This window comes from Equus quagga, chromosome 1, assembly GCF_021613505.1.
Source record: "Equus quagga isolate Etosha38 chromosome 1, UCLA_HA_Equagga_1.0, whole genome shotgun sequence".
NCBI lineage: Eukaryota > Metazoa > Chordata > Mammalia > Perissodactyla > Equidae > Equus > Equus quagga.
The window spans coordinates 136435469-136462357 of NC_060267.1; the positions used below are offsets into that span (position 1 = coordinate 136435469).

At 52.2% G+C, this 26889-nt stretch overlaps 1 protein-coding gene across 1 annotated transcript in view; it reads right to left on the minus strand.

Moving 5' to 3' along the window:
* BSN (bassoon presynaptic cytomatrix protein) overlaps positions 1 to 26889 on the minus strand; it is a 98801-nt gene that overhangs the window by 26586 nt on the left and 45326 nt on the right. Inside the window, exons 2-3 of the mRNA XM_046658627.1 lie at positions 17512 to 17920; positions 2259 to 3143 (exon numbers count right to left, since the gene is read on the minus strand). Coding sequence (XP_046514583.1) covers positions 2259 to 3143; positions 17512 to 17920 — 1294 coding nt within the window. The remainder of the gene's footprint in view (positions 1 to 2258; positions 3144 to 17511; positions 17921 to 26889) is intronic.

Below are 26889 nucleotides of genomic sequence, written 5' to 3' on the forward strand. Positions count from 1 at the left end.
TTCCAGCTGACATCTCTAATGGCGGATGGTGGCATAGTCTCCGATCTTTGGGGTGGGAACCACAGGAGGGGGCATCATGGCTGCACATCCACACCTTCCCCAGAAGCAGCCATAGGCTCTCTGGGAATAACAGCCTTAACAGGCAGAGCCCTGAAGAGAAAGGAGTCAGTGAAGCTGGGCCATCCTCTGACCATTAGGAGCAGAAGGCAGGGAAGTAGAGGGCCTGGGGTGGTGAGGAGCTAGGACCAGGACATCCAGCAGCTTTCCTGTCAGGCCCATGGAACCCATCAGATCCTGTGGAGGCCAGGGTGGTCCTGACCAAGGAGCTGGCAGTGGGGCAGGACACAGAGACAGCAGGACATGGAGGGCAGGGGGCAATGCTGGCCATCAAGAAACAGAAGCTCCGGTTCTAGAAAGGCGAGAACCAAGCAGCTAATGAGAGGCTTATATTAGAATCCAAATGCTCATCCAGAGTCAGCATGTGACCAAGACACTTCTGTTTTGGCTAAATCAGCACTTCCCATGGCCTGGCCCAGGAACTGCTAAAAGGAGCTGTCAGGAACATTTACTCTCCTGGATAGAGACAGTTTTCCCCTCCCCTCTGTGCACATCCTGCTTAATGAAGAAATGTGGGTCAGGAGGTCTCTTGGGGACAAGGGTCCTCCAGACTTGGCCAGCTCAGCAGTCCAATGGGGCTCACAGTCTCTCAGCATCAGGGCAACCTACAAAACTGGCAGTGAGCACATACCTGGCAGTCTCTGGACTGGAGCTCCTCTAGTCCTGTTGCGACCTCTTGGTGCCCCCTCCCCAACCAATCAGCCAGGCCAGCTGTCCTTCAGTGAGCCACTGGACCTACGGCTTAGGAAAGTGGCAGTGTGGGGCCTGGAGGGCCACATGGGCATCATGTGAGGAGGTCACTTGTCTTGCTTAGGGCTGCCCCTCCCTGCATGCTGGAAAATAAAGCCTGTGGTGGCCAAAGCAGTCTTCGTCATCACACTGGGAGGCTCCCATGGACGCCTGGCCCATGGCAAGTCAGGACAAGGTGCCACAGAGACCATGGAAACACCATGCTCTCCTCTGTTGTCCCACCCTGGGCCAGCAGTGGTCTGCACTCTACCTGCCTGTCCCCCATTGGCCATACAGAGCTCAGCCCAGGAGTCCCAAGGGCTCAGGCAGCTGCCCATGTGCAGGAGGAGGGGACTTGGCTTGACCATCTCCTGACATGACACGGGTAGGACACATCCACCTGCCAAAATGAGCCAAACACAGACCCTAAGGGCACTCCAAGGAAGGGGACATACCCAGCTATGCCCAAGGCAGCAAAGGTAAGGTTCACATGCATGGCCTGAGCAGGGCAAAGTGGGTAAGGGGAGGAGCAGAAGCAGCCTTCAGGCCCAGGCTGGTCCAGCTCTGCCAGGGTACTTTGGCACCTTCTGAGCCTCCCAGGATGGGCTCCAAGCTTTGAGAGAACACAAGGCCTCCTGTTCCCTTCTACTGAGCTCTGCATATCCAACACATTTCCCTGCAGCAGGGACTGTAGAGAAACAGGCCCAATCCCAGCACTCCCTCAAACTTTCCTTGGGGTGAGAAGAGCATCTCTGAGTATCCCCACAAGCAGCACCAAGGAGAGCCAAGGCCAGCCATGGGAAAATATGTGGACCAAAGGCTATGGCTTTGACAAGTAGACATCAACACCATGACCTCAGAAGAGGGGATGGAGGGAGGATACCACTTGGCTGGCCTGGACAGTGGGACATGGCCTGCCCCACTGTGAGAAAGCCTCTGCTCCACCCTGGGCACAGGGTAACAGCTCTCTTCCTAACAGTACTTTGCCCCCCTGTAAGGGTCACAGACCGAGGGCAGGGTGGGAACCTCAGGTTATTCCAACCTGAGCAGGGGATGCTGGCATCGTTCATCAGGACCATGCCATGATAGCTGGGAGTAGGGAGGCCAGTTCAGGGCCTCCTAAGCCTGGCTACCTTTGGTTCCAGCATCAGGGCACTGGTCAGCCAGCCAGAGACAGCGGGCACCATTACCCCATCCACTGTGCCAGTTAATTCTCTGAGGGGAAAGAGGGCCTGGGGCAGGGACAGAAAATGGAGCACAGCCCGTCTGCAGCATTAGCTGTGTAGGAGCAGTCCTGCAGCTGTGGGAGACTCGGCTCTCTGCAGCTCTTTCTGGCTCCCATGCCCCCCATTACCCCAGGCCTTGGCCCCTCATCGAGGCCCAAAGGAACATGCTTGGTCCAGCTCTCTTACCTCCACCAGGTGGGGCGTTGGGTTGAAGCCACACAGGTTGCACACCTGGAGCTTGCAGGTGGTACAGGTGTTATAGTTGGCTGGGCCCTTGCTGCCCACGTTGAGCTCGGCTTGGCACAGTGGGCAGGTGGCCCTTTCCTTCGGCATGGTCTTTGGCTTGGCAGTAGCCTTGGACACTGCCTGGTGTTCTGCTCTGCCATGCTTTGGACTGGTTGTTCCCCCAGTTCTCGCTGGGGCTCCAGGCCCTGGTCCAGGACCTGTTCTAGCTCCAGGCTCAGTTTTGGCTCCAGGTGCTGACCCAGGCCCAGACCCTGATCCTGGCGGTCTTGGGCCAGCCTCCTTGCTGGCATCACTGAAGACGATCTTGGGCGGCCCCTTGCTGGGGGCAGACTGGCCCTGGGGGTCAGCCTCGGGCTGCACAGACATGAGGGTGCTTGCCTGGGTCAGCAGCGATGCACCGAGGCCAAAGAGCTTCCCAGTGAGGCCCTCCTGGGTCTGCTCAGCAGCACCAGGCCCAGAGGGCATTGTGGTGGCACTTTTGGCCATGGCCTCTCCTGCAGGCGGCCTGGTCTCAGATGTGGAAGGCTTGATGGGGAGGGGGGGATGAGGAGGTACCCTCCCCACCTCTGGAGGGGCAGCTGCTTGGATAGGCCTCGGCACTGAGCTGGCCCTGGCTGTCTCAGCCTGGCGGGGGCCAGGCTGTGGTCCCCCTGGGCCCCGCGATTTCTCTTGCTCCGGCTTCCCCAGGGGCTGTTTGGCTGGGGAGTGGGCAGGAGACAGGGCTGGGGAGTGCAGCTGCTGCTGGCTCTTGGAACGAGGTGCAGTGGTCATGTCCATCCCCAGAGCCCTCTGCATCTGGCAGTTCAGACAGAGCCACTCCTTCACCTGAGGAGGAAGCATCATGGTCAGCGGGGTGGTCAGGACTGGTGGCACCCTTGGCCCAGGTCACTGCAGGCCTCACAGCAGCCAAGGACAGCTCTTAGCACAGGCAGGAGTAGCAAGCCCTGCTCAAGTTTCTGGGCTGTCAGGAGGCAGGGCTGAAGGGGCAGATAGCCCTGCCCTGCCCTGTAGGAGCTGCCAGGTACATGGAGCAGAGCAGAGGTAGCCACATACTCTCAACCCCACACCACAACCCACTGCCTGCCAGACCCTCCTGCTCAAGAGTCCTCCCCACTGCCCACTGGCTGTACCTCGATCTGCGTACATCGCTCCATCTCTGTGTCCCACCTCACCAATCTATGCCATCATCCTCCTGGTTGGATGACCCCAGGAGATAGCCTTCAACTGGTCACTCTCCTTCCCCTGCAGGCCATTTCCACATAGCAGCCAGAGTGATCTTTTGAAATGTAAATCAGGAGAGAAAGCATGGCCCTGGCACAGTGCCTGGTATGTAATAGGTATTCAATAAAAACTTGTAGAATGAATACATAAGTGAAGAGCAATAGGTGGGAGAGGGAGACATAGAAAATAAAGAAACCATGATTCCTGTCCTGCAAGAACTTAGAGGAGTTCAGGAGACAGGACATATATGAAAAATCTTGAGAACAGAGTCATACAGTTTAAGTGATGGTGTAAAGAGAATGAAATAGCCTTTTTGTCCCTTAAAGGAGACAAATTTTTAAAGGAAATGGGATAATTTGTGCCTCCAGAACAAACAAGACACGTATTGCTATTCACGTGAGGGACATGTAGTTCTCTCTGTCACTGACCCTGCCCTGAGTAAACTGGGCACATGACTTAGGTTGGGCCAATTGCTGGTCTCAGCTAGGGATGCAGGGACGGGCATGTGACCTTGCAAACAGGAACAATCACAGCCCTTCCGTGGTACTTGGTAAAGGAACAATAAGAGAGAGAGGGTCTTTTTTCCTTTTGGATTATTCGTCAGAAGGATGTAGCCTTAAAGTGGTCAGTAGCCTTTTCAACATGCAGAGAGAGACTAAGAATGAAGTCAATAGACAGAAGTGAAGCCAAGACAAGGAGAAAGGAGCAGATCTGATGAGTTCATTTAATGCCCTAGATTCAGCTATGCCTCAAGTCTACCCTTGGACTTCCAGTTACATGGGCCAATAACATTTTTTTCCTCCATAAAATCTACATATAAATCAGGGCATATCGCTTACAGGCTCAAACCCCTCTAGTGGAATTCCATCACACTTACCACGGGGACTCTTTACTAGCCCCATGATCTACCCCAGCCCCCTCCTCTCTCTGGCCTCCTTTCCTGCCATCTCCCCTTAGCTGTCTCACCCCAAACACAGAAGCCTCCTGTTCTGCCAAGTGGTCTTCGGAGCTCACTTCTGTGCCAGGGCCTACGCACTCACTGTTCCCTTTGCCCTGGGCCCAGGTAGCTGTGCAGGTCTCAGATCAAGTATCACTTCCTCATCAAGGCCCCCCCTGGCCACACAATCTAAAATACCTCCTGGGTACTCTGTATCTAATCACCCTGTTTATCTTCTTCACAGTATTTGTTCTTTCCCAAAGTATCTGCTAATTTGTTGACCTGGGTGTCTCCTTACGCAGCCTGTGAGCTCTTGTGGAGGTGTTCTCAGGACTGCGCACGTAGTGAGGCACGGAGCAGGGCTCATTCCAGAAAAGCTTGCTTGTGGGATTACTCCTGGCAACGTATTAGTAGGGGGCACAGCTCCCACAAGGATGAAGCCACAAGATTGAAGACTCAGTGCCTCAATGAGGAGGCTCCTCCTCCTAACCAGAACCAAGGCTGACGCCAAGGCTACTCCATCTATGATAGCAGCCAGAGGGTTTGAAAGCACCATGATGGCCCAGTCACCAGGGAATGGTCCAGTCTGGCACCCAGTGGCAGAAAGCCCCTCTGTCCTCCCTTCAGGGTGCCTCCAGCCCTGCTGTCTGCCCTGAGGCCACAGGACTGTGCTGCTGCTGCTCCTGAGGTTGACTTGCCACTTGGGGAACCTGGGCTCGGCTGTCTTGCCCAGAAGCCCAGGAGCAGCATCCAAGAAGGGGAGAACACTGCACTTTGGTGAGCGCCCTCTTGCGCCCATTACCACACAGGGCATGTTCACAGGCACTCTCTCATTTTGTCTTCACAGTAGAGAAAATCAAGGTCCGATATGATCTAACATGCTCTGCAGTTACTCAGCTAGGAAGTGGTGCTGCTGGCGAGATGAGCCCTGACAGCCCTGCCCAGCTTATGATCCACAGCCTGGAGCTGGGTGCCTTCTGCATTCCTGCCTCCTCTGAAGGCCACTTGGCCCCATGCAGGTCAAGTCACAGGTCTAGATCTCACCTCTGTGAAACACTGGCAGAGCCCTTAAAGACCAAGCCCAGCTCTGGAAACTGTAAGAACAGTAATACCAAAGCACGGAGGTGTAAAGCCATCCCCTCGCCTGAGAACTGTTAATTCACTCAGACGTTTCTTTAAGACCCAAGATAGCTTTGTCTACATTTGGACAGAGAAAGTCACAGAGGAAACAATTTGTGTCCCTGGGGCTCAGTCCAAAGACCCCTTTAGAAGGGTCACTCGTGGCAGGGCGGGGGTGGGGGGGCCTTACTCCCATCCAGGTGGGAGTTTCCAAGGGCAAGCTGTTTCTGCTTATCCTCAGAGGTACACTGGGAGGGGATTACTCTCCTGAGGGGAGGCCCAGGCTCTGGCCCAAGACAGCAGCCACAAACTCAGTTCCTATGGGGGTTGCCCAGCCCACACCTAGGGTCCCATCTGTGTTGTGCATGTGCAGGCTGCAGCATGCCCTGAGGTGGGACTTCCTGAGAAGAGGGATCTGGGAGGTAAGGCTCCTTATCCTGGGACTTCAGGGTGACCCTCCCTTGGGTTCTGAACAGGGGTGTTCAAAGACGTGCTAAAACTCCTGCACTCACCACTAAAACCTTCCTTTACCCAGCCCCCGTCACCCAGGCTGTCACAGCCATCTCACCTAAAATAGAACCTCTCCAAGAAACAGTTGCAACGCCCCTCAGTGACTCATCGCCCAGATGGGCGCAGCTATTTCTATCCAGCCTCTTCCAGACGGTGAGGAGCCTTGACCTCGTCCTCCCCCAGCCACTCCCAGGCTCAGGCCCAGGCAGATAAGCCCAGCACAAAAGGCCTCCCAAGAGGACACTGGCTGAGGGAGCTCTCTGAACCCAGCGAGACTGCCCTCTCTCTGCCTCCCCGACAGATCCCTAGGAGCTTGCTGGGGGACTCAGCCTCAGCCTCTTCCTCCCTACTCCAAAGTCCTCATCCCTATGTTAGGGAGATGGAGGCGGTCTACTGGGTAGGGAGAGAGAGAGCTGTGCACCTCCAGCCCACCTGCCCACCTAGGCTGCATATGCATGGCCAGGCCTGTGACAGACTCCCTCGGCCCTGGGACCAGCAACAGTGAAAGGCTTCCTCACCAGTACACAGTGACTATGGCTTCTTGGCACCCTCCAAGCCAGCTACCCACCAGAATCAGAGGAAATGCCATATAGCAGTGTGACAAGAAGCCTCTCTCAGGATCCTGCTGTCTAATACCTCCATGAACCTGACCTAAAATGTGGCCAAGAGATGGGTAGGCCACCAGGCACACATCTCATGTCCCAAGAGGCAGAAGTGGAGCTGAGGGGACTTCTGAGGACTACCCTGAGGCAGATGGCTCTGCCAGACACTAGCTTTTGTCAAGCTGACCCTTCTTGCCAGCAAGGAAGCCCATCCCACCCTCTCAGAGGGCTGGTGGTAGCCTCCATGGACATTTAACATCCATGCACCCCAGCCCAGTGGGGGCCTGGGTGGCAGTAAGGATGGGAAGGTTCAGTGTGGCGTGCAGGCCAAGAGGTGATTTGGGGATGGGGGAAGCGGAAGCTACAGGAAAGTGGCTTCCCATAAGGAGCCACTGCCCGCTCTGCCAGGAGCCTGCCAGGGATTCAGAAAGGCAGGGCCTTATGGGCTCTGAGGCTCTGAAGGGACTTTCTCCCCAAGAAGAGCCTTTCTCAGTTGCTCCCTTACTCAAACTGTTCAGTATGCAGAAGGGCAGCTAAGGTAACACTGCCCACCAAGGATCCAGAGGCCTGGAGACCAGGCTGGGGCTCTGTGAACCACAAGCTGAATGAGCAGCCAGCCATGATCTGTCTGCAGTGGTCACTCCCTGCTGCTCCCTCCACTGGATTCTGGGGCAGTGAGTGGAGTGGGGACAGTTCCTAGGAGCTTCTACATTTTTTCCCACAGAGACACTGGTGGTACTTAAGCCTGCCACACTGTGTTTTATCCCCAGAGGGTGGGATCCAGCCTTGCTTGCCATGTCTGGACCCAAAGCATGCTGCCCAGGGAACCTGCGTCTGCTCCTGGGGTAGAACCTGCCTCACTGTCACCTCCATGGCAGCCAGGAAGCTCTGAGGGCCCCCAGCAGTAACAGATTCTCTTTCCACTCTCCCCTCCCACCTCCCCACCAGCAAGGAAGAAGGAGGGTTGCAGATGTCACTTAGCCTGCCTTCCTGCAGAGAGCAGCGGCTTGCCTTTGAGGCCCAGCCCTGCCCGCAAAAGTGGGCATTCAGTGTGTCAGATCAGTCGGCAGTGACATCATGCCTGATGCCGCATTCATGCCTTTTTTTCCATTTTGGTACAAGTTGAAACATCACAGAAACAGCTTATAAATGTAACAGCCCTTCCTGCTGGTGCCAAATCCAGAAGTTCCCTGGAGGGCCCCATTGGCCAGTGTGACTCCATGCTCTTCCGGGCTTGAGTCACTGGCCAGGTCTCCACTGGAGGCACATAGCACATATCCCGCTGTAGCCCTGGACAAGAGTGATCCAGATGAAGACGTCAGGGCTGGCCTGGGCCCTCGCACTGCCCATGGCATTAGACATATCACCTGCCTTACCAGCATCCAGCTGCCTCAAGTCTGCCAACAATCTGCTTCACCTGTCAGCTGGCTGGCCTCAGGCTTACAGGCAGGCATCCAGGGTCCAAAAGTGCAGGGCACATTGATCCAGAGCTAGCTCAGCCAGGCCTGGCCCACAGGAAAGGCCGGTGCTAATCTCATCGGGCCAAGACCCTGAGGGAGGCCCTGGGAACCTGCCCAGCTTCTGAGGCCAGGATTTGGGGAACGGGGGCTGAACTAAATCGTTGCCTGGGGCTGGAAGGCCTCACTGGCCTGGAGCTCCATGAAAGGGAGAGAATCCAACCCCTTGATCTCTACACACATCACTTCTCCACTCCTGATACTCCTCAACTCCCCCCAGCCTGCCCAAATAGCCTCCACTCCCCACCAGGCCCATCCACTGTACCCTGTAAAATCTCCTGCCCATGACCAAGCCAACTCCCCTATACCTCTGTCCCCCGACACTCCTCTTAGAGATCCAAGAGTTGATCTCTCCAGGAGAAGTTGTACTCCCTGGACTTCAGAATGTGGCAATGCCTCACTCTCTCTTTAAAATCCCTGGGGCCCTTGGGGTTCAGCCCTTGTTTCTCTACCCTGTTTCCCTCTTGGCTGCTGTTCCCTTCCAGGTCCTTTCATCCTGGCCACTAGTTCCCAAAAGTCCTTGGCCTTTGCCTCCAAGGCTTCCACTGAACTGTCTCCTTCAGTCAACTGCAGAAGGCAGCCACCCATCTGACCCACCTGACACCGCTATCCCTCAGCCTCACCCCAAACTCATCTCCTTCAAAATCGCCCCTGCACCTGTCCTCCGTCAGCCTTCTAGGTCATTTCCCAGGCCTTCCCACTGCAGCAGTGCTTGGGCTTTGTGGAGACCCCCAACACTGAGCCTCTGCTTTCTGGTCCTCCATAGGCCCTTTGCTTTCACATCTCTTCTTTCCCAGTTGAATCTATGATCCATCATTCCTGTCACACTCTGCACTCTCTTGACCTGTGTCTGCTTCAGAACTAGACCCAAGTATATATCTTTTTCCCTGGGCCTACACCCAACAGCTGAACGGGCACCAGGCAAATGGGCTCCACTGTAAATTAACCTGCATCCTAACCTCTCCTGGGCACCCCCAGCTGCCTGGTTAACTCACTCCATCTCTCCAGGGAGCTTTTCTCCACAATGGCTGGTTCAATTTCTCCTATGCCCCTCCCTTCTGTCACCCTCCCCTGCCTTCTGGCTCCAGTGACGGCCCTGCTTTCAATGTCTTAAAGAGGAACCACACAATAGGATGCTCCTCCAAACTCAGGATCTGGATTTGCCTCTTCAGGTGACCCACTCCTTCAATCATGTCCCATCTCCCACATCCCCAGGCATCTGTTTCCTCTCAGAACTCAGACAGTGCCATTGTCTCCTGCTTTTCAGAAACCCTCTCCTATCTGCACACCTTCTCAAATTGCCACCTGTGCTCTCTCCTCTCCTCAGCCAAGATTCTCAACAGTTATCCATGTGATGAAACTCAAAAGACACTGTACTGAATGAAAGAAGCCTTATACAGAAGAGTACATTCTGTAGGATTCCATTTATATGAAGCTCTGGAATAGGCAAAACTTGTCTATGCTGGATAAAAATCAGAGCAGCAGTTGTCTCTGGTGGAGAGGCAAGGATGGACAGGGATGGAGCCTGAAGGGACTTTCTGTGGTGATGGGGATGTTGTCTATCTTGATAGAGGGTTTTGGGTGACACAGGTGCATGCTTTTATCAAAGCTCACTGAATGGTACACTTATACTTTGTACATTTCATTCTATGTAAAATTTGACCTAAAATAAAACCTTAAATAAATACTGATCTCTAGTTAATGATATGCTTGCTGAAATGTTTAGTGGGAAGTATACTGATGTCAATCATGCTTGTGAATCTCTAGCCCTGACCTGGTTGCTGCATGCCAGGGTCTTAGATTTGTCAGCCTATTGGACTCCACTCGGGTGCCCATAGGCACCTCCAACTTGACATGGCCCAAATGTAAAAATTCTCCATCTCTATTCCTTAACTTGCAAGTCCAAAACATTTCCAAAATCTGTCTGTTTAGCCTATAAAATACACCAGGAATCTGTCGTGGCTCTCTACTACCACTACCACTACCCCAGGCCCAGCCTACTCCTGGAACCCACCCTCACCCCTATGGGCTATTCTCTACACAGCAGCCAGAGGGTGTGTGTGTGTGTGTGTGTTGGTGGTGGTGTTTGTTTGTTTGTTTGTTTATTTTGGGTTGGGGGGGTGAGGAAGATTGGCCCTGAGTCAACATCTGTGCTGCTCTTTCTCTGTTTTGTATGTGGGACACCACCACAGCGTGGTTTGATAAGTGGCGTGTAGGCCACACCAGGATCCAAATCTGTGAACCTGAGGGCACCAAAGTAGAGTGTGTGAACTTAACCACTACGCCACTGGGCCAGCCCTGTTCTTGTTTATATATTTAAATATATATATATATATATATATGTATACTTACATATATTAGAGAGAGACAAGTGTGAAAAACAAACATAACATAAAATTGGCCATTTTAACCATTTCTAAGTATACAATTCGGTGGCATTAATTACATTTGTAAAGTTGTGCAACCATCACCACTATCTATTTCTAAAAAGGTATTTTTAAATGCACACCTGAACTTCCCGCTGCGACCTTCCAAAACCCTTAAAATCACATCTAGAGACTCCAGCAGTCTCTGCATGCCCTCTGGTCCTGGCATATGGCACCTCAGCCACCCTGGCCCTGGCTTGCTCCCAGGCCCTCAGGCCTGCCCTGCCTCCACCTGTCTCTGGTCCAGCTTCAGTCTAACCTCCTTCAGCCTAATGTCCCCTCCTTGTGGAAGCCCCCAAGAGTCTTGTCACAGCATCACACCAAGGCCCCCAGCCTTCCTTCTGGTCCTCCTCAGTCCTAACCCCCAGGTGTGACTGTAAGTTTGTTGTGTGATTTTTGGTGGAAAGGCTGCCTCTCCCACTGGCCTGCAGGCTCCACAGGGCTGAGTGACATGTCTGCTTCAGCTCTCCCTGATTCTCCAAGGTCAAGGATAAGTTCCTGGCTTATCACAAGGACTCAAAAAACATTTATGGAGGGAGGAAAGGATGAGAAGAAGGGAGAGAGCCACCCTCTGACTGAGTGGATACAAACAGGCCTGCCAGGGCCAAAGGTTGAACTAAATAGTAGGAAGAGCAGAACCAACAGGTTACCCACTACTGGTTACTTTCCCAAGCTTTCTTTGTTCTCTGCCTCTTCTTCCCTCTGGCTTTCTCCATCACCTTCCTTCCTTTGTCTCCTCTCTGTCCTTCCTCTCTTTTCCCACTTTATTTATTTATTTCTCTTTTCCTCTATCATTTCTACTCTATTCTCTTTTCATTCTGTTTCTTTTGCCCTTACATATAAAACAGGTATCTTTGGAATAAAATTTCATATTTTCTGTTTCAGATTAATTTTACATTCATTTTTAGATAACTTTACAGCCCCACTTCATAGCTAAAAGTTAGAGTTCCATGCCTGATGGCCCTAGCTGTGAAACAACTCCCCCTCCTGCACAGCTATCTCTTCTGCATGTCCTCAGTGGCTCTGGCCTCCAGCCCACAGTGGTCCAAGCAAGGAGGCCGAGGGTCCTATCTCCTGAGAGCATGGACTGGCAGCAGGGCTGGCTACCTAGGGCTGACTGAAGGTTGGGGGGCTTTCCCCTATTGACTCAGAGATTGTTTGGGTCAAAGCGGCTACTGTGGGAGGACTAGACTTAAGTCCTTAGACACATGGTGGGAGAAAAGCCTCCCAAAGGGCCTGCCACCTGGAGATCTACTTCCATTTTGTGTGGAGGTGGAGACGAGAAGACTGGGCACATGTGCAGACATCACCTCCTCCTGGGCCCAGGAAGGTGGAGGACACCTTTGCCTCTCCTCAGCCCACAGCTGATCCATGTCCTTCCAACACCTGCTCCTCATTCCTCACTAGCCCAGGCAGCAGTGTGGCCAGGAAGGAGCAGACGGAAGGGGACAAGGCTGGTGGGTACAGTGGAGGGATCTGTGCTGCACTCACAGCACCACCCCCAGGCCATCTGGTGCCCCAGTCCTTGCCGGAAAGGAGTGGGACGCAAGCAGTAGAGGAAGAGGGCTGTGGCCATTGCGTTGTCTCCCTTCCTTCTCCACGCCACCCACTTGAGTAAGTGCCTAAGCCCAAGTCTTGCCAATGGGGTGGGGATGGGGGGTGGGTACAGTGGATTAAACATCCTTGTCTTGGTCTCAGTGAAGTCCAGACCTTGGAACAGGCAAGCAAGACCAGGATTACTCTTCTATAGTTTTCTTAGATGGTCTTATAAGTGATGCTGACCAAAGCAAGGAAGGTGGGCTGCCTGGACCTGGAAGGTTAGGGAGGGGGTGGCAGCCCTGTTGCTGCTCCCCACTGAAGCAGAGGGTAGGCCTCCCTGGTACAGGCTGCAGCCTCATTTTAGGTGGTGCTCTGGGAGGATTCTGCTGATCTGATCTGGAAGCACATGTGTGCAGTCAGCCCTGCCTCTGCACAGCACTCACTGCTGTGATGCTGCTCCTAGAGCAAGGACACACTCACATCTGGAGGAGTTCCAGGCCAGGGTGTGCTGCTGGGCTGCTCTGGGCAGGGCAGAGAGGCTTCTGAGAGGGCTGGCAGAGATGGGCTATGCCTGCCCCAGGCCACTGCTCATATTCTCCAGCAGCTCCTTCCCACTCCCACTGCCCTCCCCAAGCTCACCTTCCCATCCTCCACCCAGCTGGCTCATGGCCACACCTTGTCTCCTGTTCCCAACTATCAGAATAGTGCAACAAGGGCCTCCCTCCTGGAGGAGAAAGAAGTGGCAGGCCTGAATGTTGAGTCACTGAAGAGCAGAGAGGTGGGCAAACAGGCCTGAGAAGATTTGGGGCATCAGCAAAGCCACTGAGGCTGGTTCCTGGACCCCCTGATTCTCCTTTAGAGAAATCTGGCATTCAGGAAGTTTAAGTTACTTGTCTAAGAACCCACGTCCAGGGAAAGAAGAGGAGAACAATACTCCTGCCTTCTTCCCATCACTGGGCACTGAATTGTCTTAAAAGCTAACACCTCTGGCCTCCTGGTCAGTGCATCCTCACAAGGTGGGTCTCTTGTGAGTGGTGAGAAATGTTTAGACTCCACAAGGAAACTCTTAGTCTTTTTTTTTTTTTTGGAAGATTAGCCCTGAGCTGACGTCTGCTGCCAATCCTCCTCTTTTTGCTGAGGAAGCCTGGCCCTGAGCTAACATCCATGTCCATCTTCCTCTACTTTATATGTAGGATGCCTACCACAGCATGGCTTGCCAAGCGGTGCCATGTCCGCACCCGGGATCCGAACTGGCGAACTCCAGGCCACTGAAGCGGAACGTGCGCACGTAACCACTGCAACACTGGGCCGGCCCCCCTAGTCTTTTGCCATGGTTTCAAACAGGTTAAATTATTCACCTGCCCTTAGCTACCAGGGCTAGAGAACTCCTAGAAGAAACAGCCTCTACCAAGATGAGTGGCTGAGATAGCCCTGTTTGTTCCAAACCATCTTTAACCTGAGCAAAAATGGACTGTGAATGGGGAAAATGGGGCTGGGAGTCCCTGGGGGAAAATTGGAGACCTAGCCACTGGTTCTGTGTCCTCAGCTCTTTTGTTCCAGAATGACCCAGAATAAGCTAAGACTTCCCAAGACTTGGTCTCCTTGTCTGTAAACAGAGGATGCTCTCAGCTCCCTCTGACTTCCATGCAGTTTCTATGTGCTCCAGGCACTCAGAAACCCAGCAAACTATGTGGGCAGGCATCCTCCTCTCAAGGCATCACAGCCTCAAGAGCTAGCCAACCTGGCACGAGCAGAACAGCAAGCGCCATGTCTGTATGTGTATTACCCATCCAGCAGCCCCAGGGCTGACAGGAGAAGGTTGAGTCCACCAGCCAGAAAGGTAGTGATTCTAGATCTCAGACACTGCTCTGGTCAAATGGGGCTGACTGTTCTACCTATGTGATTCTCATGTCCAAACCTAGTCTGCTGTTTTTGCAGGACTCAGCTAAAGTAATAAGACTGACAGATGCCATGAGATGGAAAACTAAAAATACCCAGTTCCAGTGACCATCGGCCCAGTAGTGCCAGTCTTTCCCCCCCCTTTCTGCTCATTTGTCCTCACGGAGCCATTCAACACAACAGTTCTATCACATTCCTAACCTGTGCTGCAAGTTGAGTTATAAACGAGCCCGTGATTTTCCACTTGTGATGCACGTGAGAAAAGGTACATTTTCCATGGTCCCATTTCCAAAGATTCAAGAGCAGGTTCATTAGTGGTCTCAGAGAGGCCATGAAACCCTCTATGTCACTTGTGTGGCCCATGCCCCTCCAAAGGACTGCTATATCCCTCCCTCTGTCAGTGGGAAGCTGAGGAGCAATGCATCCTGCTGACGTGGCCTGATGAGGCTTCGGTGACGTTTGAGGCAGGATGTAGGACATGGGCTGCCAGCCCTCCTCAACCAGGGCTCAGCACTACCACATTAGCAGTTTCAGGCACAATCCCATACATCCAGACATGGTCCCCATGTTGCTCCCCATGGCCAGTGTCTGCAGTGCATCTGTGCTGGGACCAGCAGTCCTCCCAACCTTTTTTACTCTACCTGGGCCGCCCTCCAGGGAAGTGAGAAACTGAGAAAAGAAGCAAGTGCTGGAGCTGGGTTTCCTGGTAAAGGTCACTCGGCCGGAGCCCCTGACACCTAGACATGCCTGAATTCAGAACCAGGCCCTTGTACTGCCCAGAATCTCAGGCCAGGCAGACACACCCAGCCCAGAGACACCAGGCCCATCCTAGAAACAGCCTTCTTGGCCAAAATAATGTCAAGTTAGAGGTGCCAGAACAGATGTGGTCTGACCAGGGTGGCTCTTTCAGCAGATGTGCGAGCAAAACCTGCAAACTTGTTTTCTCATTGTGTGGAAGCATGACCAGGGAGGTGAATCAGCTTTTAGCAAAGTGACAAAGGGCAACTGCTCTGACTCAAGAATCAGGCTCTGCCAGCCTCTCAGGAAAATGTACTGAGGGTTCCTTTTCCTTGACAGGAACACCACTAAAAGCCAACCCTGGAGAAGAAAAGGTCTGCTTAGAGACCACAGCAGAAAAGGGCATCCACCAAGTGAGAACCTGGAGAATGGACTAGGTCAGCATTTCCCAAACTGGATGCCATGGAACAGCAGCCCCTAATGTTCTATGAAAGCAACTCTGGAAAAGATTGCCAGATAAGCCCTGTTCTGGAGCTCCATGGTGCCCTTCAGGATGCTGAAGGCCCTGAGAAATCTGATAGCAAAGAACCATTGCATTTGCCCAGCCCAGTATGTGTTTGAAGCACCTAGCGGGGAGGTTTGCTCTTCACCAAACACTGTGAATCTGCAGTAAATTTGAGGCCCCTTTTCCGTTGGCCCTGAGCCTCGGCTTCCTCCCAGTACAATGAGGCAGATGGACTGAGTGTCGCCAAGGCCCTCCCACTCTGCTGTTTTTCCAGGCACAGTCAAAGTCTGGCTCTCTTCCCACCTCATTGAAGGTCTTAGGCTTGGGGGAGCCTGTTGTGTGGCAAGGACTGGTATGCCCACCAGCAAACTGTGCCACCATGTGTGGCTCTCCCTTGATCTCCGCCCACCCTACCCAGAGTTGTTCAGGTCTCGTGGCTCGAGTGAGCATCTCAGGGAGGCTGGAACCCAGAGGGGCAAGGCCTAAACAAGGAGGGATGCCCCACAGCGACATCTCTCATCTCTGCCTGCCAAGCTTCCCTGTTCCTGTGAGGACAACTGCTTCTGGCTTCTCACTAACAGAAAAACACCGGTGAGCTTCCCTGGCCTTAATCACGCTGTTCTAAATACTGGAGAGCAAACACTTACCTAACTGATCAGTGCAGGGATGGGCCTATTTCTAATCATAGATGTAATAATCACGAGTGTGCATGCCTCCTCAGGAAGCCCCCACACTCCAGGAGCGACTCCAAATGCACTGAGTCATCTCCCCATACCGGCAGCTCCTTCCTCGGAATCTCACACTTACCTCTCACAAACCACACGTCCCACACCCACAGCACCTCATGTCTCAAATAGACCCCAACCTGTGAACAATTATTCTCACTTATCCCCCCACCCACGTGGTCCAAACGGCTCCTGCTGCTGGTAATCCCAGAGGGGGCCATTCCTGTGCCTGCAGTCAGCCATTCTCCATCCTGTTCAAGGGCAGAGCCCTGGGGGGAAACCAGAGACTTCCATGAGTTACACTGGAGGAGAGGGAGGAAGCCAGCAACTTGCTCAGTTCATTTCAAAGGCATGGCCCCAGCTCAGCTAGTAAATTGGAGCAGCCAGCTCCAGGTCACCAAAGAGAGACTTGAGGGGCTTGGCTGAGCATCTCACAGCAACTCAAAGCATCCTGAACAAAGCCAGGATGAGGCTGTGGAACCAGGGTCCTCTGGGGCAGAAAGTAGGCCAATTTCATGGAAATGGCCCAAAGTGGCCTCTTGGTGACTGTAGGACACTGTCACCCACTGTGAATGCTTGCCCCTGCCCCTCGACCTGGGTCTATACTTTACCCCAAGTTGTTTCTCTGGGGATCGGTAGCTGCTCCACGACCTCAGGCCCCAGCTTACTGGAACAGAATCCCAGAGGAGGAGCTTCCCAGAGTCCAACTGGAAGGCAGTTTCCTGCCTCCCCTAAAACCTTGTTGCCCTCACCAGCATCCCCCTCCAGGGCCCACTGTAAGAGAGAGAGGCTGTCCTAGGGCCAGGGAAATTTGTCTCCCTTTGGGTCCTGCAGCTGCTCATGCCCTTTCCAAATAAGCATCCATTGGGAAGAGTCGTCCATAAGACCATCTTTGGCCCTCTATAAGGCCATTTTATTTTACAAAATTTATTTACTTATTTTTTTGGTGAGGAAGATTGGCCCTGAGCTAACATATGTTGCCAATCTTCCTCTTTTTGCTTGAGGAAGATTGTCAGTGAGCCATCATCTGTGCCAATCTTCCTCTATTTTGTATGTGGGATGCTGCCACAGCATGGCTTGATGAGCAGTGTGTAGGTCTGTGCCCAGGATCTGACCCTGTGAACCCTGAGCCACTGAAGCAGAGTATGTGAACTTAACCACTATGCCACTGGGCCATCTAAGGCCACTTTTCCAAGTCAAACTTGGACCAGGTAAGAAAGCATCTTCTACTCTGGGACTCTGCCCATGCTCTCAGGAGGTGCAGGAATCCCTCAGGAGATCTGGGGCCAGGACTTGTTCTCTGCTATCACATTTTGGAGCCAGGATATAACCTCCAGGAAAACACAGATGCTGGTGCCCAAGGAAATGACCAGAAAAAGAAAGTTGGTGAAAGAGGGGAAGGGAACAGGGGAAGCATGGGAAGGCAGGTCCGGGAGCCAGCGCAGAGGTAGTTACCTGGGTGAGGTGAGGGTTGGGATTGAACCCACACTGGTTGCAGACCTTGTTGTGACATTGGGTGCAGGTGTTGAAGTTTGGCTGGCTGGGGGTCGACGTGAGGTCCGAGGTCTTACATATGGGACACAGCGTGCTGCTTGGAAGGGGGGCGATCTGGGGGACGAAGTAGGGTGATGTGGGGGTGCTGCCTCTGTCTGGTGACACAGAGGGGGACCGCCCTGATCTCTGTGTTCTGCTGTCTACCTGCAGCGTCCTGCGGGGGCCATCAGCCTCCTGGCCTGCTGGGCCTTGTGCCCTTGTCTCCTGGGGGCTCTCGCGGCCGGCAGCAGTAGCAGAAGCCTGCTTCGGGATTGGGGAAGCTGCTCTCTGGCTACCCAGGGGCTCCTTGGGGTCCAGCCTCCTGGAAACGCTGAAATGACATTGAAAATGACTGCGTTAGAGACACATCTTAGAGAAGCAGCCTGTAGAGTTCTCTACTCAGCTAGGGTCAGCTAGGTGACCCTCCAAACCCCATCACCACCCACCACCCTCCTCTTCCTGCCCAGTGGCATCATCACAGCCACCATTTGCTGAGTGCTGACTGTGCCCCATGCTGAGCCCTGACTAGCATCTTCTACTTCAACCCTCAGCACCAGGTCATCTGGTAGGATCATGAGCATCCCCTCTTACATCCTCCTAAAGTACAGATTCTGACTCAGCATGTCTGGAAACGGGTCTGCATTTTTAAGAATCTCTAAAATGATACCTATACTGTGGTCTGCAGGCCACACATTGAGTACCAAGGCTCTAAACCCATATATTAGAAATGCCTAGGGTAATTTTTAAAGTTCTGACTCTCAGACTGCACCCCAGACAAATTACATCAGAATCTGTGGGGGCAGGACCCCGGCATTAGTATTTTTTCCTTCCTAGGTGATTTCAACATGCAGCTCAAGTTCAGAGCTATCACCCTGGGAGGTCTGGCTTGCCTTTTCAAAGGCTGACCCTAGACAGTTGGAGATGGGTTGGGGAGGCACCCCAATGCCTAGTTAATGCCATCTCCAGCAGGGACAAAGAAGCCTTCCTTTTGGAAGTCCTCCAGCAGGCTTGATGCCAGATAAAGTCCATCAAAATGGGTGAAGTGTTACTTTTCTACTTGTGCAAGGCTGGGTGGGATTGGAGTTCTAGGATCCAGCCTTTAAAGGATAACTGAGGGAGGTCCCATGTGCCTGACCCCCATCTCCAACCTGGCCCATGTTCAGAGGAGCCAGCATAATTGAGACATTCAATAAGGTAGAAGGCAAATCATCAGTCTAAACTCAATTCCCCTATATTCCTTTCGACCCAACTTAAGTTCATTTTTGTCAATTTTCCTTTCCCAATGAAAGAAGCTGAGCGCAAGCCAAAGGCAGTGCTCTGTATTTTTCCCCTGAAATTCTATGCTTGCTTCTGCATTCATCTGGGTGGATAACAGCACCCAGGAGATGGGGCAGACTGGCTGAGACCCACTGCAGAGGCCCAGCCACAGCTGCCTGTGGGGGAGCTTGCCCTGGCCCCTTCTGCTCTAGTACCCCCGATCCTCGTAGCATCTGACTGACAGGACGGGATTCTACATTTGCTGCTCCTAGATGAAGGCCATCGGCTTGCCAAAAAGATTCAGGAACCAACCGGTAGGACATCCTAGGACAAACCATTTCAGAGGGGAGACCAGGAGCCCACTCTAAGACACTCTGCAGTCCTTCCTCCCTTCTGAGAAACTGCTGGTGGAGAGCCACGCCCTTGGTCTAATAACGACTCTTCCAGAAAAAAGAAACACTATTAAATGTCCATCAAACATTTCTTTCATCAACCAACAACATACACCCACCCATCTAGTCCACAGACCTGCCACTTTCTTCTTCAGCAAGATAACCAGAATGTAAGACCAGCCCCTCTGGGCCATTTTGCCACCAGCTGTGAGGCCCAGTATGGTGGTGGCCACAGCCTCTCTGGCCCACACTCAGAACCTGGGCTCTAGGGCCTTTCAGTAGACTGATTTCTAGGTATTGTAAAGAAATATTCCTACCTGGTTAAATTCAGTTTCATTTTTTACTTAAATTATGTGGGGCTGGGATTTAAAAGCAGCCCTTGAAAGCTAATCAGAAGCTAGGGAGAGCCCTATATAACATGTAAAGGGACTCCAGCCCCTTTCCCAGGCTGTATAAGGTCCCTGGGCTCTTCTGAGAAATTTAGCAATTTCTACTGTATTTGTGTTGCAATATGTGACAAGCAATCTTCTGTGTACACAGTGACTTTTTAATTCAATGTTGCATTACAATGAAGTCTTTAGGGGACGTTTAATATGACAACTGGGACCCAAATTTGTTAACTTTCAACTCAGCTGTGGTGACAGCAAATAAACAAACAATGCCAAGTCTGCACCGCAGGGGACTGCTCCCTGAACAGGCCTGTGCGTCCACATACCACATAGCTGCTACAGGTGACACCTGGCGACTGGAATATATGTCTGTGATCCCTTCATGCTCCTGTCCTCCTGGATGGTTCCTCACACCTTCTCCTTGATCTCCAAGCCTCCGACATGTCCCTCCCTCTCTTCACTGTCACTAAAACCAGTGTGCCATCTCACTGAGAAAGTGGGAGCTGCTGGAGGGGAACTGGCACACCCACGGCCTCTCCACATCTGTCCCCCAATGTCTGCCTGTCTCCTGTTCCCAAGGCCCACTTCTCACCTCCACAAATTCCCCCTCTCCTTCATCATCCATTTCCCCCTCTCTATTGGATTATTTCAATTACCATACAAACATGCTTCTCCCATCCTAAAAAAAAAAAAAAAGAACTTTGACCCACTTCCTCCTTCAGCTACTACCCCATTTCTCTGCTGCTCTTTACAGCAAAACTCCTTGAAAGAACCGTCTCCACTCACCACCTCTTGCTCCTCTCCTTCCTTCTTTTCAGCACAATCCAACCTGGCTTTTGCCCATCATTCCACAGAAATTGCTCAGGTCACAGTGACCAAAGGCCTCATTGGCCACATTATTAAATCCAATAGTCACTTCTCACTTGCTCAGCAGCAGCACTTGATACCGCTGAGTACTCCCTGCTTCCTGAAGTAAGGTATCCACTTGCCTTCTGGAGCACCACCTTCTCCTGGGTTTACCCCTCCATCCTGGCCACACCTTTCCAAACTCTTTTGCATGTTCTTCCTCATCTCCCAATCCCAGAGCCCCACTTCTTACATTGGAGGGACTAAGTCTTTGCACAAATTAGCTTCTCTGAGTACACATAATCCCTGAGTCTCAATGCCCACGCAGACCCAAGGATTAAAATCTCATTTCCTACTAACAACTACCAAATTTGTATCTCTGGCCCAGATCTCTCCCCTGAACTCCCCACTTGTCTGTCAACTGTACATCTTCACTGAGTTGTCTTATAGGCATCTCAAACTTGAGAGGTCCGAGCTGAGCCCTTGACCCCATATGTGTTTCTCCCAGTCTTCCTCTTGGAGTCATCTCTGACTCCCTTCTTCTCTTCCTACGTCAGTCATTAGTAAATCTTGTTGGCTTAAAAGTCTGGTCACTCCCACTCCCTCCTTTCTTCACCAGGTTCAAGCCACTGTCCCCTCTTTCTTCAGTTCTGCACAAGCCTGGCTGCTTCTACTCCCCCCTCTAGGGTCTCCTCTATGCAGCAGCCAAGATAATCCTTTACATACATAAGTCAGATCACTTCCTCCTCTGCTTAAACCCTCCAACAGCTTCCTTTCCCTCCCAGAGGAAAAGTCAGAGGCTTTAAAATGGCTATGAGGACCCAGGAGATTCAGCCCCTTTCCTTCTGGCCTCATCTCCTACTATTCTCTCTCTCCCTCCCTCCACCTCCCTTATGCCAGGCCCACTCTTGCTTCTGGGCATTTGCATCTGCTGTTCCTGCTGCTGGCACTTGCACTCTCTCAAGTCTTTGCTCTAGTGGCATCCTTGCAGGGACACCTCCCTGACCACTCTATTTAAAAATCCCACTTGCTCCCTCCTGCCTCTTTATTCTCCTTGGCACTGAATACTTTCTAAAGCATCATATAACATATGTATTGCTTTGTGCAACCTCTGTGATCCTGTATTAGATTGCCAGCTCTGTGTGGGCAGGAACTCTGTGTGGGCTGTGTCCCAGGGCCTAGTATAGTGCCTGGCACACACTGGACATTCAATACGTGTTTCCTGAATGGGTGGACTGTAGGCATGTCATAACTTAAAACAGGAAAACATGGCCCCAAAGTGTGTTAGAGCTGAGGAAACGTGGCACGTGCCTGGCATTGCACTTGGCCCTTCCCTGGATCTGATCTCATGCCGGAGAGGACTACAGGAACAACATGTGGAGTCCTCTGCAGCTGCTGGCTTCAGCCCCAGCCCCACCACATAGAATACTCTGCCAACCACAGGGGCGGCAATGCCAACTGAGCCCTCACCACAAGCCTCACCATGTGCGAAGCATCTGTCACATATTAACTCCTTTAGGGCTCATAGCAAATTCATGGGGTAGAATCCATTTTGCCCATTTCACAAACAAGGAAGCTGCCACATATAGAGGTTAAGTAACTTGCAAAGCCATTATGACTTGCAAGTGGTGGAGCTGGGATTGGAATATCAAAACCACCTGTCCATGTCCTTAACCACCATCCATACTGCCTCTCTGGGGGAGCACAGTGAGGCTGGAGAGGGGCGGGAAGCACTGCAATCTGGGTTCTGCGTATTATTTTTTCCTTTTGCTGAGGAGCTGTTGAAGTGGAAGCTCCCTAGGAAGAGGTCTCTGACACTCTTCTCTCCACCGTAGCCCTCTACCCAGCACCACACTTGGCACTGGGTGGCCACTCCGTAAGCACATGCAAAGTAAATGGAAAGATGTGTGAGTACTACAACAAGCTCTCGGAGTGGGGCTGAGCTAGGGCAGAGACATCATTTAGTTTGGACCACTTTACCTGGAGGTTGCCTAGTAACGCTGAGAGACTTATAGAGAAAACCACATTCATTCATTCATTCATTTGGTCGTTCACAAATATTTACTGATCCCTGGAATAGTTCCAGGCCCTGTGATAGGGATTGATGGTATGAACGGATCATGTCTCTTACGACGGAAGGCGGGGCCACAGGTGTTTAGTGTATTGTTGTCCTTGACATCTTAGACATATTTTATAAGTAGGCTTACATTCTTTTTTTTTCTCCCCAAAGCCCCAGGACATAGTTGTATATCCTAGTTGCAGGGCTTACATTCTTATAAATACCTCTTTAATATTTCATTAAAATAAATTTTTTAAAAAGTGAATCAGACAGGGATCCAGTCCTCTGGGGGCCTCTTGTCTAGAAGGGAGACAGACATGCAAACGAATCACTGCAGGACACACTGCCCCCCAGGCTGGGGGAGGCGCAGTAGTCTGAGGTGGCTCTGAGGACAAGAAGACATCTAAGCCAGGACTCAAAGGACAGGATGTTCTCCCCAAGGTGAAAGGGCAAGCGAGGCAGATGGGCAGCACACACAAAGGCCCAAAAGACACGTCAGAGCATCCTCGGCGGCTGTGCATGGCAGGCACAGTAGGTGTACATTAGTGCTATCCCAGCATCTGGAACAGCTCCTAGCAATCGTGTGTGCTGAACTACCTGGACTTCCTGGATTACAGGGAAATTCAAAGCTAAAATGGGAAGGGCCAGGAGAGCAGGGCCTCTAAGGTTTTCAAACAAGGGAGTGCTCTGGCTCTGTGTCAAGGAGATGGTGGAGATAGAGAAAGGGAGAATAAGGCAATAGCTCAAAAGATAGTCCATGGGAGGAGAGAGAGAGAAGGTTCAGCCAGGGGTATTCTGGCTTGAGGTCCAGGGAGAAGTGGTCTTTTTGATGGAAATGGGAGATCCAGGGAGGGAAGCCAATTGGTGGGTGGAGAATGGGGAATGAAATGGCCAAATCATGAGGTTTGGTTTGGTTCTGTGGAGTTGGTGGTGGGGGTGAAGATCCAAGAGACACCAGGAGATGGGTCGGAGCATGAGTTCAATTCAGATAAGTCTAGACATTTTCACCTGGGAGAGTTAAGGGTTCAGTTCACAGGCAAACCTCAGGGACAGAGATCACATGGAAAGCAGTGGTCTGGAAAGATTTGAGCACCAACATTTACGGGAGCAGAAGAGATGCCAGAAACAGAGATGTTAGAGGGAGGAAAACAAAAAGACACCCCCCCAGGGTTAGAGTTCCCAGGAGGCAGAGCATCAACAATGTGCTGTGAGGAGTCTAGCACCTGAAGGCTGAGAAGCCTTACAAGCTGTGGATGAAAAGGCTACGCCCATGAAGGCCGCAACCTGTGACTGCCCAAGCCCTCTCCCACCCGTCCAGCTTCAGAGGGGTCAGCTCCCTCCCCACTGAAAACAAGGGCCCAGCATGGCAGGAGATTCAGGAGACCTGCCTGTGACACACCCCTGGATAAAGTCCCAAGGGGGCCAGGGTAGCTGGAGTAGCCCAGGGCCTCCTCAGGAAGGAAGAAGTATGCCCTCCAGGAGGCCCTCCGTAACAAAGGTCTCCACTGGGCAGAGAAGGGAGGGAGAGAGGAAAAGTGGAGGGAGGTGTCCACAGGCAGGCCCCAGCCCAGCAGCGGGAAAGACCTGGTTTCATGGTTATGGATCATCAACAGTGAGTCCCCTTGAAGTCAATGCTCCTCTCAGCAGCTTCAGGGAGCCCTATTCCTTGGAGAGGGCTGGGATAAGGACAGGTTAGCAAGGAGGGGAGAGGGACACTACCACAAAGCAGAAAAGACACAGGAGGACAGGAAGGTGAAGAAGAAGAGAGGGGGCAGAGATATGAAGGAGTGGCTGGAAGCTGAGCAGGGGGCCACTAAAAAGCCCTTACCTAGGGACAGATATTTTTTAAAGATGGCCAAGAAAGGTAGAGGATGTAAAAATAGCTGGATTTCTACCAGCTTTCCTCCCTTTCAGCATTTAAGGCTATTGACTGATCAGAAACAAGGCTTAAAGCTGTTTAGCAGGGAAAAAAGGAGCCCCCCACCAAAGGAGGGCTGCTGGGGAGGGGCACAGAGCCAAGTCAGTCAGCCTCTCCATCAGCATTCCTCAGTGCCCCTGAGGCCACCTGTCCCCTACCATGACCACTACTGGGAGACATAATCCAGACTGCACTAGTAGGAAGCTGGGCTCCCCTCTGTCAGAAATACCCAGGAAAGGCATGAGGCCAACAAGCTCCAGTGACCAAAGATGCTCCAGACACCCGGAACGTCCATAAAGGCAGGGCCATCAGGGAGAGAGAGATGGCTGCCCTGGTCCATGGTGGGAAGCAGCCTGGAGCCACTCTGGTAGCTGCACTCAGGGAGGGTCTGCACAGCTGAAGCAGACTGGAAGGAAAAGCAGGAAGGCATGGAGACAGAGCAGGCTTCAGAGGGAAAACCATGCTGGGTTCCACATGGCAGCATTCTAGAGCATGCCCTCCACTGCCTCCAGTTGAATATTTGAAAGAGAAATATTTCACACCAATAAATGGCTGTCTTTGTTCACCATGAGGGGAATGAACTTAAGGAAATCGTTTTTCTAAGTCACGGCAGCCAGAAGACTCCCACAACTTCAAACAAGGTTTTGATAAATTCATGGCTGACCTTTCTGTAATAGGCAATTACAGCTGGGCAGATGCTGTGGAAGGACCCTGTCCTTTGAGACCCATGCCAGGAAGGACTCCTGGGTGGCCCTGGTGGTCCCTGTGTATTCAGGCAGAGAAGCAGGGGCTGCAGAATGGTGGGCACCAAGGCCCAAGTCCTGGCTCCTGGACAACTCTCTCAGGAATGGATGAGAGAATTCAGAAAGTTTGAGTTTAGAAAAAATTCCAGTTTTCACAAAAGAAAACAGTTCTTGACCTGCCCAGCTTTCAGGCCAGTGGCCTCTTGCCTTTTTGATCATGTGTCCCTATCAATAAAACATGTTTGTATATCTTTAACATATGAATATTTATCCACCAATTACATGTATATATATTACTGATAAAACAAACCTCCCCAAATGGAAAAGTCTGAAAGGCTGAGATAGGAAATAAACGTACATAGGAGTTTTCATGCGTTCTTCCCATGCCTCAGTTGAGTCTCTTGTCTCCCTCCCCTCCTTGGCACCTGTGCCCCAGTTTGGAGGCCACTGCTGAGGAAATTCTTACTCTCCCAGTCTTTAAAGGAGTCTCTGTTGGTTTCCCAGACCAGATTCTCTCCTGCCCCCAGCCCTGCCCCATTGAAGGTGTACTTAGGTCAGTGTCAGGGAGGCCCCAGGCCATTGCGGGCTGCCCTCACCAGCCTTCCTGACCGCCTATGAACCAAAAGGAATTTGCTCAGCAACAGCAGAGAGGTGAAGGTCTCCGTTAATACGCAGCCACAGCACTCAGGAGGAGCCCATGACTGGACAGGAAGCCAGCACCATGAGCTCAGAGTCTCTGAGATGCTCTCTTGGAGCCAGGGGATGCCCTGCTATCTGGGGAGGGAAGGTGCCATGCACAGGGTGCCTGGGCAGAGTGGAGGTGTCATGCTATAAGCAGAGCTCTCCAAGAGGCTGACATTCTCCCTTCCTAACGGCCCAGCCCCTTGAAGCTCCTGCCCCACTATGAGGGTAAGGTTCCAGGACCCAAAAGACTCCAGAGAATTAGCTCCTCCTTAATACAGGTAGGGACAAAGCACCATGCCAGCCTGGTGACACACCCCCCAGTGGGTGTATACTGATGCACTTGAGCATACATGTACTCACACCCCTGAACAGAGAAATTCATGGGAAGAAATCATTAGTGTTACCCAGATACTACCGTCTCCACTCATCCTTTCCACTCAGAAATGCCTAGCAGTTGGGACTCTCCCTGTGGCAAAATAACAAGCTTCACTTGGTCCCAGGCCAGTCCATCTGGGCCAGCAGAGAACATGTTTAAGGCAGTGAGCTGGCTGCTTTGCTGTTGCTGAGGGAAAGAGTTCAGATGAGACTGCAGGTGGGTCAGAAGGGCAGAGAATGTGGCAAGAAAGACTGGTAGGAATAAGGGTTGCTCTCATCAAACACAGGCCAGGGGAAGCTGCCCTAATAAGAGGAGAGATCACTGGGAGGCTGGGAATAAGATGAAGCCAGGCTATAACTGGAAGGAAAGCAAGACCTGGGGACTTCCTTCCCCAACCCGGAGGCCCACATGGGTCCACGAGGTTGAGAGCATCTCTCAGGACAATCTGATTTGGCCTTGGTTCCCTTCAGGCCCAGCCAATCTCCAGAATCCAGAACAAGGATGGGAAATAAGGGTAATCTTCCTCTCACCCTATTAATTGGTAGTGACTGCCTGGAGGGCTGGGTTTGAGAAAGATCAGTGGGAAAGATTGTTGCCATCAACTAGTGAGGTCTGTCATGAACCCAGGAGTAGGGC